Here is a 15,337-nt window from a genome sequence, read left to right as displayed (position 1 = left end):
TATCGCTGAGATTGGAGATGAGCAGTTGGTATTGATGGGGATCCTTTCGTTCAATGATTACTCAGCAATAATCACTTCTTCCTTAAGGACCCCCCATTTCAGTGGGGAGACCATTAACAAACAGACCACAGAATCATTGGCTGAGTACAGTGGTAGAGCCACACAGCTTAGTCTGATGGTCAGAAGGTTGCTTAGAGGTATGGCATTTTGTCTGAGCATCAGGGTATGAGAAGTTAGAAGGGGATGCCCAGAAGTGGGAGTGACAGCTGCAAAAGTCGGGGCAGGAGAATATGTGAGTCCTTGGAGGAAGTGTAAATATGTGGGTGATAGGCTGAGGTTCTGGCTGGCATGCCTTGGACTTAGAAACCTGACAGCTGAGCCAGGAGGACTTGGGCCCAAAGGCTTGGAGCTTGCTCTTTGGCCACATGGGCTGGGACTGACCAGCAGGCTTCTCATACAGGTGCTAGACTTGACCTCTGACTTGTAGCATCAGGACTTAATGCTCGGTGGTGCCAACTGAAGTTGACCAGAACCAGTGGCAGAGTGGGGAGGACTTTAATGAGTTGAGCACAGGTCATGGGTGGCGGGAGTTGCTCTCAAGAGATAAGCAGGCTAGGTTGTAAGGGCTTTGTCTGCAGAAACTGCAAACTTGGAACACTTTTACCCTGAGAAGCTATGAAACAATTTTAAGCAGAAGCATAACATGACCAGATTTGGATTTTTAAAAGCTTGCTCTAGCTGCAAAGTAGGGAGTAGGTTGACAGAGTCAAGGACACCAATTGGGAAGCCATTACAGAGGCTTTAGCTATAAATGATGAGGGCCTTCTCTGAGGCAGGGATGGAGAGAGAGATGGGGACATTTAAGGAGGTATTGAAGAGATGGACAGAAAATGGTCAGTGACTGGCTGTGACAGGCGAGGGACAGAAAAGAGTTTGGTTCCCTGATTCTTCTTACTTGGGTAACAATGTAAATGGTGCTCTATACCAACTTCAAAACAAAGAGGAGGAAAAGGGATTCGGGCATTTCATTTTTCTTCCTCTGTTTCCAGTGTGCCAGAAGAGAATCCAGGACAACCAGAAGGTAAGGCTGAATCATATTCCTCTGTCTCTTTGCTTATATGTTCAAGTTGGCTCTTTCGTTACTGTTTTAGCTGCAGCTGATACCCTTAATAGCAACTTAGTCTGACTGAGGCCAAGGAAAAAAGAAAATTCTTGGCATTTCTATTATGCTGTTTCCCTTTAAGTTTATTATCCTATTAACCCACCGTACTGGCCCATTAGCTTCCAGCATTCAGAAGGCCAGCTACCAAAGAATTTGGTCCCTAATTTTGAGCAGATAATTTCTTTTTTTTTTCTCCTAGGTTTCCTTTCACCACCATCCTACCTCCAAATGCTCCCTCCTTCCCCCTAGGCGATCACTATTAATAGTTTGGTCTATATCCTTCCACTGAGGTTAGTTTTTAGGATAACCGATGATTCAGCCCTCCATCTGAGAAGGGTGTACATTTCAGAGTTTCTTGTTTGAAGCAATGGGGTTGTATGACACTGTAATCCCTGATCTTTCCTGCAGAAGAAAGTTTGAGGTACCTAATGAGATCTAAAAGAAATAAAGGGGACCAAGGAGCGATAACAGGCAGGTGTCTGCGTGCAGCTCACTCCAGTTTTCTGGCTGGGGCTACACTGGACTGCTGGTCAGTGACCGACACATGAATGACACTTCTCTTCTCAGCACCAGACAGCTCCAAGAGTGAAAGTCCTCCGTACTCAGCCGTGGTGAGAGTCCCCAAAGCAGCTGAGGTAGAATGGATTTTGGATCTGAATGAGGAGGAAAACGAGCTGGTGCGGAGTGAATTTTACTATGAGCAGGTAATAGCAATAAAACTTGATGGTCATTTGAGTTTTCTTATGATGTGTAGTTACGGCAAAAAACGCAGAGATAGGTGAACATAGCCTGGCCTTCTTGAGCTTACAGTGTAGTAATGTAGGAGCTAAGACAAATAAACCAAATGAGGCAGAAAGATAAAGAGCATCCTGGAAATGTGTGAGAGCAGATCAGGAAAGGCTTCATGGGGGCACCTGGGGGGCTCAGTCAGTCAAGCATCCAACTCCTGGTTTTGGCTCAGGTGATGATCTCAGGGTTGTGAGATCCAGGCCTAGCGTGAAGCCTGCTTAAGATGTTCGCTCTCCCTTTCTCCCTGCCCCTCTCCTAAAATAAATAAATACATAAATAATAAAAATAAAATTTAAAATAAAAGGAAAGACTTCAGAGAAGAAGCGGCACTTAAGATGATAGAAGAGTGGCAGGAGTGTGACAAGCAGAAGTGGGGCAGGGAGGGAGGGAGTGTAAGGAGAGTGAGGGTAGGAGGATGAAAAGTACCAAACTGGAACATCTGAGCAAAGGCACAGTGTCAAAAATTGCAGGGCATGGTTAGGGGACTGGAAATGGCTTAATTTGAAGGAACGTGGAGTGTTCATAGAGAGGTAATAAAAGGTAAGATTGAAATGGGCGATTTATGGACAGGGCCTTGAATTCTGCAGTAGGGAAAGTTTACTTGTTTAGCATCAGGCACCATGAAAGGATTTGGAGTGTGCTTTGGAATATTAATTCAGCAGCCGTGTGTCCAGTCTTGAAGCACAGACTTTTCCAGCAAGGGAGCTGTCACAGTCCAAGCCAGCAATGAGGAGGACCTGCACTAGTGGGAAAAAGGAGGGAAGATGTGGACATTGCCAAGAAGTAGGTAACGCACAAACACAGCTGCCTTCTTCTCAGTGTGGTGACAGAAGCTAGCAGTGCCACTTAGAGCATCTGAAAATTGTTTGGTTTCACTCCTGCTTTGCCGTGGAAGTTTCGCTCCCGCTTCCAGTGTATTTCAAGCCTGGTGAGCTGAGAAGAGTAACTCCTACCATCCAGTGATATTTGAAGAATGCTCTGGTCTCTGAGCTCACTGTGTGTGTCTCTCTTCTTCCACCCTGGCCAGTCCCCCAGTGCGTCCCTGTGCATCGCCATCCTGAACCTGCACCGGGACAGCATTGCCTGTGGCCACCAGCTGATCGAGCACTGCTGCAGGCTGTCCCAGGGCCTCACCAACCCCGAGGTGGATGCAGGGCTGCTCACAGACATCATGAAGCAGCTGCTCTTCAGTGCCAAGATGATGTTCGTCAAGGCTGGCCAGAGCCAGGACCTTGCTCTTTGTGACAGGTGAATGGGAGTGGCTCATTCTTCTTATACTCAGTTATCATTTCTGTCTGGCTTCTCCTCCTGCCCCCACGATGAGTTCCCACATCACCATCCTCTCTCGGTAGATGCACTGAAAATGTTTGACATCTCAGTTTGATGACGGTGAAATGCCACCAGATCACAAGTGGTCTTCCTCACCCTACCTTGACAGCCTGTGTCCTCTTTCCCTGGGAAGGTCCTCAAAGCAGATTGTTCTCTAGCTCTACCCAGTCAGAAAGAAAGTCAAAACTTTGCTTAATTTGTAATTAAAATGAATTTAGGGGAGCACCTTTAGTCTCTGTGGAGCTTTCTGCTTTTGGAGAAAAATGTGTCCTCCCTAAATGTCCAGGGCTTAGCCTTGGCTGGAACTCTACCCCAGTCTTGACCAAATCCAGACTATGGCCTCAGAAGTTCTGGGTAACAGATCTGTGAAGCGCACTGGGGGCTGGTCTGTCCCAGTGTCACAGATCTGAGTCATAAAGTACAGGTATCTGTGGAAAAGGTATGATTAGACCCCCGAGCCCTGTATAACCTGCTCTGCCTCCATTCATTAACTGACGGTTGAAACTCCCCTTTCCAAGCTTATCCACCCAGAGGCGTGACTCATGTTGTATGTTCTCAGTGCTCAGTCCTAGCCAGATTTAGAGCTGAGATAATTTTCTTTGAAGTGTAAGTGCCTCAGGCACTTGTTCAGAGTGTTTGCCTACAGACTCTCCAGACAGCAGAGCAAGCGCAGTGAATCTCATCTGTACTACTTCCTAGCTCTGTAACCTTAGACAAGTCTATTAACTGCCCTGGGCCTCAGTTTCCTTCTCTGTAAAATGGGAATGTTAGTAATACTTATAGGGCACTTAGGAGGATAAAATGAGAGTATCCCTATAAAGGGCTAAGAATTGAGTCTTTATGCTCCAGAAATGCTAGTTTTATTATTTTCATTAACAAAACCAGAAGATTGGGAAAGGCAGAGGGAGGTGGAACAGGAAATGGAAGGAAGTATAAGGCAGTGAATTTCACTCTTTCATATGAAGAGACAATAGATTCTACATCATTTTTCAAGCTAATAATTGAAGAAATGGGTATATGTTAAAATTTTTCACTTTTTAAATTTTTTTAAAAGATTTTATTTATTTATGTGAGGGTGAGAGAGAAATTGAGGGCACACAGAGGGAGAGGGAGAAGCAGTGCCAGTAAGCAGAGAGCCCAACCTGGGGCCACCACATCCCAGGACCCTGGGATCATGACCTAAGCCGAAGGCAGATACTTAACCAACTGAGCCACCTGATGCCCCAAATAAGGTTTTTTAAAATAACCAAAGAACCAAAAATCTACCAATTTACCAAAAATGGAGAAGAGGAGAAAAGAACAAAAACCACGCCATATAGCAAAAAGTAGAATGTCAGACAAAAATTAAAATATATCTAAATATATCTCAAATACCAGTAATGTAAATGAGTTAAAATCTTATTAAAAGAAAACAGTATTCAGATAGGGGGATAAAACAAATTTAACATCAACTCCTGTACTTCCTTCAAAATCAAATATATGTGGACGAAATATCCACTCTAGGCTGTGGACAACAGAAATTCAGAAAGTGCTTACTTTGGTAGGATCCTCACCCCCGGATGCTGTGCACTTCTGTTGACAGTGTACAGCAGTGGTTTCGAATTACACATTCTTTTTCCCCAATTCTGGATTCACACACCCATTCTAGAGGATTACTTCCTTCATGTGGGCTTGCTAATGGTGGTGGCTTCATCGCTCATGTGATTTGCAGAGTATTTTTTCATTGTTTTTAACTCCTACTTCCTTCCAGTAGACATATAAATAAATTAAATGTTTAAAAACAGAACTCACATTACCTGCTAAAAACATACAATACCTTGTGATACCAAATTCGTTTTTATAACATAGACTCTCCCTTACCCCAGTCGCACTAAGTCGAAAATATCTCATGTACTGAATTCCTTTCCAGGGAAATTGGTGAATAATTCAGAATCCACAGGTTCTTTGACTAGATTATAACAAATGTTGCATAATATATTTACTGTGTGATATATGTTGTATAATATATACAGTTATATTCATTGAGTGTAGGACTGTTTCACGCAGCACTGGACAGAATGAACCAGTTTTCTGGGTTCTCTGTTGCTATAAGATTTTTGCAATCACCAGGTATCAGGAGTAAGATCAAAGGTGGCAGTGGTAATGGGCTATAGCAAGAACCCATTCTTAGCACAGGAAGACAGTGTCTAGTCCAGGAGACTAGAATCCAAGTGATTGCCCAGCAGCACCTCCAGGCAGTGGTACTGATGTAACCTCTATACTGACTAGGTGTGCAGGCCGTGGAGGTAGTCTCTGTGCTCTCTCCCAAGCAGACAGGGTTCTAAAGAACCAAAAAGCCAGTAGGTCATTGCGAGCATCACCATTTAGGGTATTAATATGTAATATTTAATGAGTACCTCCAAAATTCTAGACTTAATCCTAAGCCCTTTTACTTGAGCTGTTTCATTTTATCCTTAAAATTCTCTCTTATGATATCCATTTTACAGATGAGTAAATTGAGGCAGAGAAGTTAACTAACTTGCCTAGGGTCATAGGGCTGCTGAGTGATGGAGTTGAACCCAGAGTCTGACTCCAAAGCCTTCCCTCACAGTGTTCATGTACCCCTCAATTCTCCTTTTCACATTGGAATTGAAGTAGAAAACTTGTAAGCATGGGTGTCTGAGTGGCTCAGGTCTGAAACGACTGCCTTCAGCTCAGGTCATGATCCCAGGGTCTTGGGATCGAGCCTTACATCAGGCTCCTTGCTCAATGGGAAACCTGCTTTTCCCTCTCCCTCTGCCTGCTGCTCTCCCTGATTGTGCTCTTTCTCACGCTCTCTCTCTCTTTCTCTCTCTCTCTCTCTCTCTCTCTGTCAAATAAATAAAAAAAAAAAAAGAAAGAAAAAGAAAACTTGTAAACAGCAACTATTTTTATTAAGACTCTGTGGAGCCTCATTGCCTCGCCTCTTCCCTCTCCGTAGCTACATCAGCAAGGTGGATGTGCTGAATATCTTAGTTGCTGCTTCCTATCGCCACGTGCCTCCTCTGGACCAGATCCTGCAGCCGGCTGCAGTAACCAGGCTAAGGAACCGGCTTTTGGAAGCTGAGTACTACCAACTGGGTGTTGAGGTGAGACAAAGCTTACTTCTGCCCAATTGTAATGAGCTGCCTTTTCCTAGCCTTGCAAGTGAGTATCATCATAATCTCCCAGTTGCCCTCGGCCATGGGAAAGTAACTAGGGCATTACAAGTTTGCCATTTGGCAGTATTGGCAAGTGGGGTGATGGGGAAGGAAGACGATTGGCAACAATGGGAAAGAATAGATCTTTGGGACTTTCAGGTCTGGATTTAGGTACTTCTCACTAAAAGGAGCAGTTTTTCTTCCAGATATCCACAAAGACTGGCCTCGATCCCACTGGAGCATGGCATGCTTGGGGCATGGCCTGCCTCAAAGCTGGGAACCTCACTGCTGCACGGGAGAAGTTCAGTCGCTGTCTGAAGCCTCCCTTTGACCTCAATCAGCTGAGTCATGGCTCAAGACTGGTACAGGATGTGGTTGAGTACCTGGAGTCCACAGTGAGGCCACTCCTATCCTTGGTAAGAACATAGCAAGGGAGGGTCAGTTCAGGGAGGAAGAAGGCCCAAGGAGCAGTAATGACCTGGGAAAAGGATCAGCTGCCACTCAGCTTATAGTGGCAGTCCTGGCTCAGAGCTGCTAGGTTTAGATTTTGTTCTTTCCATTATGCATAATTAGGTAGTAACTATATATGGTTAGATAAGTAATACAAAGTCAATTTTTTAAAAAAGCGAACTACAGAAAAGTATTTTTAAAAATGATAAAAATGACATTTAATTGCATACTCAGACTCAAATAATGTTTAGATTTTGGTGAATTCTCTATGTTTTTGAATGAAACATGGTATCATAATGCAGAGAATTTTGCATCCTGCCTGTTTTTCTGCCCTTTAAACTGTATTGTAAGGCAACTTCCATGTTCCTAAATATTCTTTGAAAGCAATATTTTCAGAAGCTGCTGAGAATTTACTGAGTTCTATTTTTCTTTTGCACTCTCCTTTCCTGTCAGCAAGATGATGATTACTTTGCCACCTTGAAAGAACTGGAAGCTACCCTTCGGACCCAGAGCCTCTCTCTGGAGGTGATTCCTGAAGGGAAGATCATGAACAACACCTACTACCAAGAATGCCTCTTCTACCTGCATAACTACAGCACCAACCTGGCCATCATCAGCTTCTACATGAGGCACAACTGCCTGCGGGAAGCCTTGCTCCACCTCCTCAACAAGGTGGGACACACAAACCTACCTCTCAAAGCGCGAGACCTACTTTGCCCATCTGGATTGGCCCACTCAGCTCTAAGGGCGGTGGTTGGGGAGGTGGGTCGATAAACCCCCTGAAACGTAACACAGTGTTGAGCTATGAGACCATCTCTGGCAGAGTCAGGTCAAAATGGAAAATTCTGTCCACCCAAATTACGATTTAATATATGGGCATAAGTCTTAAATTGGATCCAATTTGCTCTTCTGATTGGCAATGACAGATTTTATCCCTTCTCCTAAAAGATACAGCAGAATCAGATAGTAGTTGAGAGCATGGTCTCTGGAATGAGATGGTTGGTATAAGTGGTGTGACCTTGACCAAACTGCTTTACCTCTCTGTTTCTATATACTTCCCACCTGCCCTGGGACTGTGTCCCACTGCTGACTTAGCTGCTGATCCTCTCAAGAGTTGTTACACCCATGATCCTCTATTTGGGCCCCAAATATCTAATGGAAGGAGAGTATGCTATCCTTTTTTCTCTCTGACATCCTCTGCCCTCCTCCCACAGGAGACAAAGGCACCTCTGAAGTGCATTATTTCTTTGTAGCCATTGTTAAGCAAAGTCAGGATTCTGTTTCACCATCACATTTTGGCATTCCTTTTTTATCAGAATGTTCCATGAATACTTTCTGAGGAATTGGCTGATCTTTACCAAATTTCATAGGAAATTAAAAGAGTTCAATACTTTAATTTAAATCTGCTGCCCCAATTCGAAATGGCAGCCAATGAAAGTTTACAAATGGACATATCTTCTAGGATTGCTCCAAGTGAAGTCAACTGTTCACAGTCATGGTAACCATACCCCTACAGGGTAACTACTAACCAAGTTTTAAGAATAAAGTAAGAGTTATTTTACTTAGAGTTTAACTGCTAATTTTTTCCTTTTCCTCAGTTTCTAAATGAGTTTTGGGGTGAAGCTGCTTCTCCCAAGCACAGACTGAGAGTGGAAATAACCAATTCTGTTTCTTCAAACTGTCGAGTAGTCCAGAGAGTTAAGCAGCTTACTTACTTATCTTGGTAGAAGCTGACAACAGCATTACCCTGCTTTACATTTGTCAGAGCAGAGGGAAAGAAGCCTTCTTTTTATCTCCTATAATCACTGTTACCCTTGAACTGAAATATCTTAGTTTTCAAGCAGGTGGGGAACAACAGAAAAGCACATTGTGAAAACCACAACTGAATGGCTAGAGCCTGGAAGGTGTTCTTTTGCAAGCCTCAGTTCACCCCTTTCCCTGTCACGCTGCCCCAGAGTGAGCTTTCTGAAACATAACACGTGTTATTTACATTCTTCGTAGTTCGTGTTATTCTCCTCTCTGAAAGACCCTCAGGAGATCTCCATGGCCACATGATGAAGTCCAAATTTCCTAACATGCATATAGGACCTACCAAGATCAGGCCCCCTTATTTCTCCTGTTTATTTTCACCACAGGGCCTATATATGCCCTACATTCCAGACTTACCAAATTATTTAAATTTTCCTGATTGTACCTTACCCTCTCTGACCTCCATGAACCTGCTTGTGCTATACCGCCTAACCTAGAATACCCTGGCCCTCTTTGTTTCCTTGGAAAACTCCCATTTTTCCTTTCAAACTCTCTCTCTTGAGCATTCGTAGACCGCACAAGCAACATTAGGTACCTCTTCCTCTATACCACCACTGTATTGAGCATACAGGTCTGTTACTGCGTTTATTAGGCATTGCAACTGTTTGTTTACAACTGTATCATCCCTTCTGCACCAAGAAAGCTTATATTTTACTTCTCTGTGTCTTCCAATGCCAGACCCAGAGCCAGTTAGGAATAAGTGAGTGAGTAGGTAAATAGATAAAATGGAAGTTTTTAGCATATTGCTCTTCTGAGAAATTTCACCTTCTCTATGGAGCTGATTCACCTGCCTTTTAAAGTCTGTCCTAAAAGTTTTAGATTAGATCTGGGTTTCTGAGTTAGGAACAGCCAGAATCTGTGAAAACTCAGAATTCCTCTAGTTCTAAGCAGCTTGTATCCAGTGCTACAAGGCCAGCCTGGTTATAGTAACATGAGTTTATGGCCGTTCTTTACCCTCCATTTGTTATTCATAGTCTAAAGCCTAAATGCCCAGATGATTTTTTTTTCCTATGACTGTGGAATTCGGGTTTATGATACACGGTCTCTGAACCACGGATGTGCTTCAGAAGGAAGGGGAATAGTATGTGTGCACCTTCCTGAGGAGGCGGTCTGTAATATTTATCGCTTTCTCGTTTATCCGAGAAATACTTACTAAAAGCCAAGGATTACTGTGGGCACTGTAAAAAAAAAAAAAAAAAAAAAAAAAAAAAGACAAAAATATTTGCTCATAAAACTTACATTATAGCAGGGAGACAGACAATAAACAAGGTAAATAATATTTCTAGTATAAGTTCTAAGTAATAAAAAAATAAAGCAGGGGAGAGGGCAGAGATGGATTGGGCAGTTTTAGAAAGGGGAAGGGGACACTCAGTAAAGGCCTAAAGGAGGTGGCATATAGGGCCTTGTGGACAGTGTGAGGGCTTGGACTTTATACTGAGTGAGGAAAACCACTGGAAATTTTTGAGGAGAGGAATAACTTGATGTGACTTAACATTTTACCAAAATCACACAGGTTGATCGGTTGGCATTAGACAAAAAAGAGGCAGGACAGAAGGTAGGAGACGAGATAGGAGGCTACTGCAATAATGCAGACAAGTGGTAACGATGACTTGGCCAGGGTGGTACATTGAGGTGGTGAGAAGTGGCCAGATAGATGCAGATTCTGTGTGTATGCCGATGGTAGAGCCAGTAGAATTTGCTCATGAATTCGATATTGGGTGCAGAGGCAGGGGGGACAGATTTGACTTAAGTTTTTAATCTGAACAACTAAAAAAACAAAATTGCCATCTGAGAAAGGAAAGACTACAGAAAGAAGAGATTTGGAAGAAACAACCGAGAGTGTAGTTTTAGGTGTATTAAGTGTACTAGAGGACATTTTGAGTAGGCAGTTGGATATAAGTTGGATACCTACTTCTGGAATTCAGGAAGAATGAACAGGGTGGAAATAGGGATCTAGGCATAATCAGCAAGTAGATTTAAAGCCATGAGATTATGTGAAATCACCAAAAGAGTGAGTATAGAAAGAAAAGAGAATAGGTTCCTCCTAAGCCCTAAAGAAATATAGGAGGAAACAGCAAAGAAGATTGAGAAGGAGTAGCTGGAGAAGCAGAAGGAAAACCTGGAAAGGGTGGTGTCCTAAAAGCCAAATAAAGAAAATTTTTCAAGGGGGAGGAAGCCATCAGCTGTAGCAAAAGCTCTTGATAGTTCTGGTGGAAAACAAGACAGATTTTAGATTTAACAATTTAGAAGTCATTGGGGATGTGAGGGGCAGTTTCAGTGGAGTGGTGGGTGCAAAAGCTTAGATAAGAATGGGTTTAAGAGACAATCACAGAAGAGAAATCAAAGACAGGGAGTGTAGATGACTTTGTCAAGGAGACTTTCTACTCAGCAAGGAAGAGAAGTGGAGCAGTCACTGGAGTGGCATTCTCAAAGGTGTCTCTGACACTTAAAAAGTTAAGAAGCACCACTATAGAAGGAAGCCTAAGATGTGTGAGTGGAAGGAAATCAGGATAGATCCCAGACTATGCCAGAAGCAGGCTCAAGACTTGACTTTTTGCCTTGCCCTGTTCTAGGAGAGTCCTCCAGAAGTCTTTATAGAAGGCATTTTCCAGCCAAGCTATAAAAGTGGGAAGCTACACACTTTGGAGAACTTGCTAGAGTCCATTGATCCAACCTTGGAGAGCTGGGGAAAGTACTTGATAGCTGCCTGTCAGCACTTACAGAAGAAGAACTACTACCACATTCTGTATGAGCTGCAGCAGTTTATGAAGGTAATAGCCCCTTCCTGCCCTCTACCTCTGTTGATGACATCCTGCCATGCAGGGAGACTGTGCAAGATGAAGGATCAAGTCCCTGGTCCCTCAGTCCCTGACCTCACTCTTTAACCAACCCTAGAGCAAACCCATGTGGCTCTCTAGCATTGTTGAATAATATTGGGATTTCTATCCCCATCCCAAAGAGGCAAACCTTAACCCCTTCAGAATCCAAGGAACGTGAAAGTGAAAAAGAGATCTGTGACAATTTTAAGATAAGCATGAGGCATGAATACAGAATTCATAAGGGATGATGGAGAGTGCTTTTAGAGAAGATGTATGGAGGGAGAGGGAACAAGTTTCTCCCAATCTGTCTGAGGGCTACAAACACTAAATCACAGAGAAATTGAATCATTCAAAGCCAAAGTGAGAGCGAAACCAAGCTGAATGGGGAATCAGAAGTATCCTTTTGAAGATCTCTCCTGTGGTGGAATAAAGGCCTTCCCGGGAGCTCAGCCAGTCAGTTTGCTTTAGGATCCCTTGGGCTTAGGAGTAACTCTTACAAAATAGTTGTGCGGCTGGTGATGGAAGTGGGTGCTGGCCTCCAGGTTTCATGAGTGGAAATCAGGTCAGAATTCTCCTCACATCCATGCCCTCTAATATCCCTGATCTCATTTTACCTGAACGTTCATTTTCCTCTTCTAGGATCAAGTCCGGGCCGCCATGACCTGTATCCGGTTCTTCAGTCACAAAGCGAAGACTTACACAGAACTGGGAGAGAAGCTCTCGTGGCTGCTTAAGGCCAAGGACCACCTGAAGATCTACCTCCAAGATACCTCCCGCAGCACCAGAAGGAAGAAGACCACCTTCTTCCAAAAGAAGATGACGGCAGCTGATGTGTCAAGGTAGCCCGAGGCTCAGGGAACAGTTGGAGTAGGCAGAAGGGCTGGAAAGAGTTTCTGCTGGTGATGAAGCTGCTCTCGTCCTTTCCTGAACCCTTGAAGAGAACCACACATCTAAAGGGAATCATTCCTGGGGCGCCTGGGTGGCTCAGTCAGTTAAGCAACTCTGCCTTCAGCTCAGGTCATGATCTCAGGGTCCTGGGATTGAGCCCCGTATGGGGCTCCCTGCTTAGCAGGGAGTCTGCTTCTCCTTCTCCCTCTCCCTCTGTTTGCACACACACACACACTCTCTCTCTCTCTCTCAAACAAGTAAGTAAAATCTTTAAAAATAAATAAATGAAATCATTCCTGAATGACAGTGGCCAGTACAAGCCTGGAGAGGCTAGAGAGGAGCTCATGGAAGAAGAGAGGGGGTAAGTATTAGGATCAGACCCCTTCTAGTAAGCAGGCAAAAGAGGTCCTGTGAGATGTTGGCCTGCCCCCATCTCATTTTCCTCTCATGCTCCTCCCTTCTCCCTCGCTGAGCAACATCACGCCGGCCTCTGGGGGGCTCCTCCACACGCCAAGCCCTTCCCACCTCTCGGTCTTTATGCTGGCTTATCCATTCACTCCCTCTGCTTACAACACCACATCTAAAGTAAACACTGCACCCCGCCTTCATTGCCTTCGCAGGCCCAGTCGCTAAATATTTAATGTGTTCGTTCATTATTCATCTCACCTTTAGCCATGAACTCTGTGAGGGCAGGGTTCGTGTCCTTCTTGACCTCTGTTGTCTGCAGCTCGTAGGTGCTTCATTAATACTTACTGATTCAGGGACCAGACTCTCTCCGGTTCCACGGAGCAGCCTGCCTCTCTGAGACACCTCTGTACAGGGCCCCTGACCACACTTGTTGTCCTCTCCCTCCATCCTCTCTCTTCCGCCCTTTTCCAATGCCATCTTCTCATGATGTCTCAGCCACCCTGCCCTAGTCCCTCCTGAAGCCACTTATGAGGCTCGACTGTGCATCTTCTGTCACCGTAGGCACATGAACACACTCCAGCTGCAGATGGAAGTGACCAGGTTCTTACATCGCTGTGAAAGCGCTGGGACCTCTCAGATCACCACCTTGCCTCTGCCAACTCTCTTTGGAAATAACCACATGAAAATGGATGTGGCCTGCAAGGTACAGACGAACGTTTCAGACATCTGACAGACTGTTCTTATCTTTCAGAAGCTTATCACAGTTGTTATCATCCAGTTAGTATTTCAGTTGTTCATTTGAAGGCGGCCTTCCCCCTAGAATGTGAGCCACAGAAGGCTGGAGATCAAGTCCATTTTGACTACTCTTGTATCCCTAGTGCCTGGCACTTAGTAGAGTCTCCACAAATATTTGTTGTAAATGGGAGCCCTCTTTGTTGATAGAGGGGCTACTCTGTAATTATTGCCTCTTTAAGCACATTTCCCTCCTTTTCAGGTCATGCTAGGAGGGAAGAATGTGGAAGACGGTTTTGGAATTGCATTCCGTGTTCTGCAGGTATGACTTGAATCCCTCAAGAGGGATGGAACTGGCCGCAGCTCCATGAGAGCTTATTCTTCAGAAAACTTCTATCCCAAAGGAAGCAGATACACATACACATCATGAATGAAGTCAAGGTGGCTCTTACAGAACCGTGTCCGATTCAGGATTCTAGGGCACTTTGCCAGAAGCCAAGTAGCCAGTGACAAGTCCATCAAGAGCTATCAAATAAATACCTGAAACCGGGTCTAGGACAGTTCCGCACAGCCTCTGCTTGCCCTCTTGAGGGGAGCATGACTGGAGGATGTGGCAAGGGGCTGGCGGGGGTCCTGTGCAGTAGGAAGGGCCATCAGCATCAAGGACTGCTCGTCCATCCATCAGCTTAGGAGTTGGCTCAAGGAGTGCCTATTCTGTGCCTGTGGTCAGAGGACACAGGTATGACTGTGGCACTGGAGCAGAGTCTGGAGAGGGCACTGAAACTGCAAGGGCCAGATTTTCTCCAGGCCACTCTCCCACCCCACCCCACCCCCTGCCGGGCAGTTCCACAAAGATACCCTAAGGACCCTCACTCTGTGGGCAGGTGGGATCTGGAACGCCTTATGTTTCGAAGACCAGTGGCTTGATGAATGATCAGACTGACTCCTTTCTTTTCCACTTATTTCAGTGTTGGAGACAGCTCTCCACCTCCAGATAGCCCTGGTGGACAGGCTGAGCCACAGCTCCTCTCAGACTTTGTCGAGGATTATCATAGTTCAGGCTTAAAGTGTTTATCTGGTAGTTTCCAGCAAGTCAGTCTTTTGGTGAATTGGTCTGTTAACAGATACTAAGGCATGTCTTGGCAGACACCAAGTATCCACAGCAGCAAATACCAACCCCCAGTACCCCTTTCCTAAGACACAGGTGGCTCCTTAGAAGAAGAACGAACTGGCCTCGGGAATTTGATGAGAATGTTTCAGAAAGTGGCACAGCAGTGAGTGAGGTAGACCATGTTAGATAGGGTGACAATATTTATGGTCACTTCCTAAAACGTCGGCCTCATTCCAAAGAGGAACTTTTTGCATAGTTTTGTTTGTGTGTCATAGGAGTATTTTCTATGGTGACTGTAGTCAATATGGCTTATCTACACCAAACCGAGTGGGGGCTCCTACTGCTCGTGTCCCCTGCCCCCAGCCCCTCATCTGTGTTCTCCTCTAGGACTTCCAGCTGGACGCCGCTGCCACCTACTGCAGAGCGGCCCGGCAGTTGGTGGAGAGGGAGAAATACGGCGAAATCCAGCAGTTGCTCAAGTGTGTCAGTGAGTCAGGCATGGCAGCCAGAAGTGACGGGGACACCATCCTCCTCAACTGCTTAGAAGCCTTCAAGAGAATTCCGCCCCAGGTACGCTCCCTCCTGTACCTCTTGGCTCCTCCATCTATTTCGTTGTCTTCACATCCCCCTTTTGGTTTTTCTGTTCCCCACAATATACTCATAATGTACTGAAACTCTGCAA

The 15,337-nt window shown here is 44.9% G+C and overlaps 1 protein-coding gene across 1 annotated transcript in view; it reads left to right on the top strand.

The window, feature by feature from the left end:
• Positions 1–15,337, top strand: part of ZFYVE26 (zinc finger FYVE-type containing 26) — a 64,569-nt gene that overhangs the window by 44,062 nt on the left and 5,170 nt on the right. Inside the window, exons 30-40 of the mRNA XM_047736967.1 lie at positions 1,050–1,081; positions 1,730–1,866; positions 2,979–3,199; positions 6,240–6,387; positions 6,645–6,854; positions 7,342–7,560; positions 11,271–11,468; positions 12,156–12,355; positions 13,374–13,515; positions 13,807–13,866; positions 15,043–15,225. Of these exons, the coding sequence (XP_047592923.1) occupies positions 1,050–1,081; positions 1,730–1,866; positions 2,979–3,199; positions 6,240–6,387; positions 6,645–6,854; positions 7,342–7,560; positions 11,271–11,468; positions 12,156–12,355; positions 13,374–13,515; positions 13,807–13,866; positions 15,043–15,225 (1,750 nt within the window). The remainder of the gene's footprint in view (positions 1–1,049; positions 1,082–1,729; positions 1,867–2,978; positions 3,200–6,239; positions 6,388–6,644; positions 6,855–7,341; positions 7,561–11,270; positions 11,469–12,155; positions 12,356–13,373; positions 13,516–13,806; positions 13,867–15,042; positions 15,226–15,337) is intronic.

This window comes from Lutra lutra, chromosome 7 (genome assembly GCF_902655055.1).
Source record: "Lutra lutra chromosome 7, mLutLut1.2, whole genome shotgun sequence".
In the NCBI taxonomy this organism is placed as follows: domain Eukaryota; kingdom Metazoa; phylum Chordata; class Mammalia; order Carnivora; family Mustelidae; genus Lutra; species Lutra lutra.
This window is presented reverse-complemented; position numbering and strand designations above follow the sequence as displayed.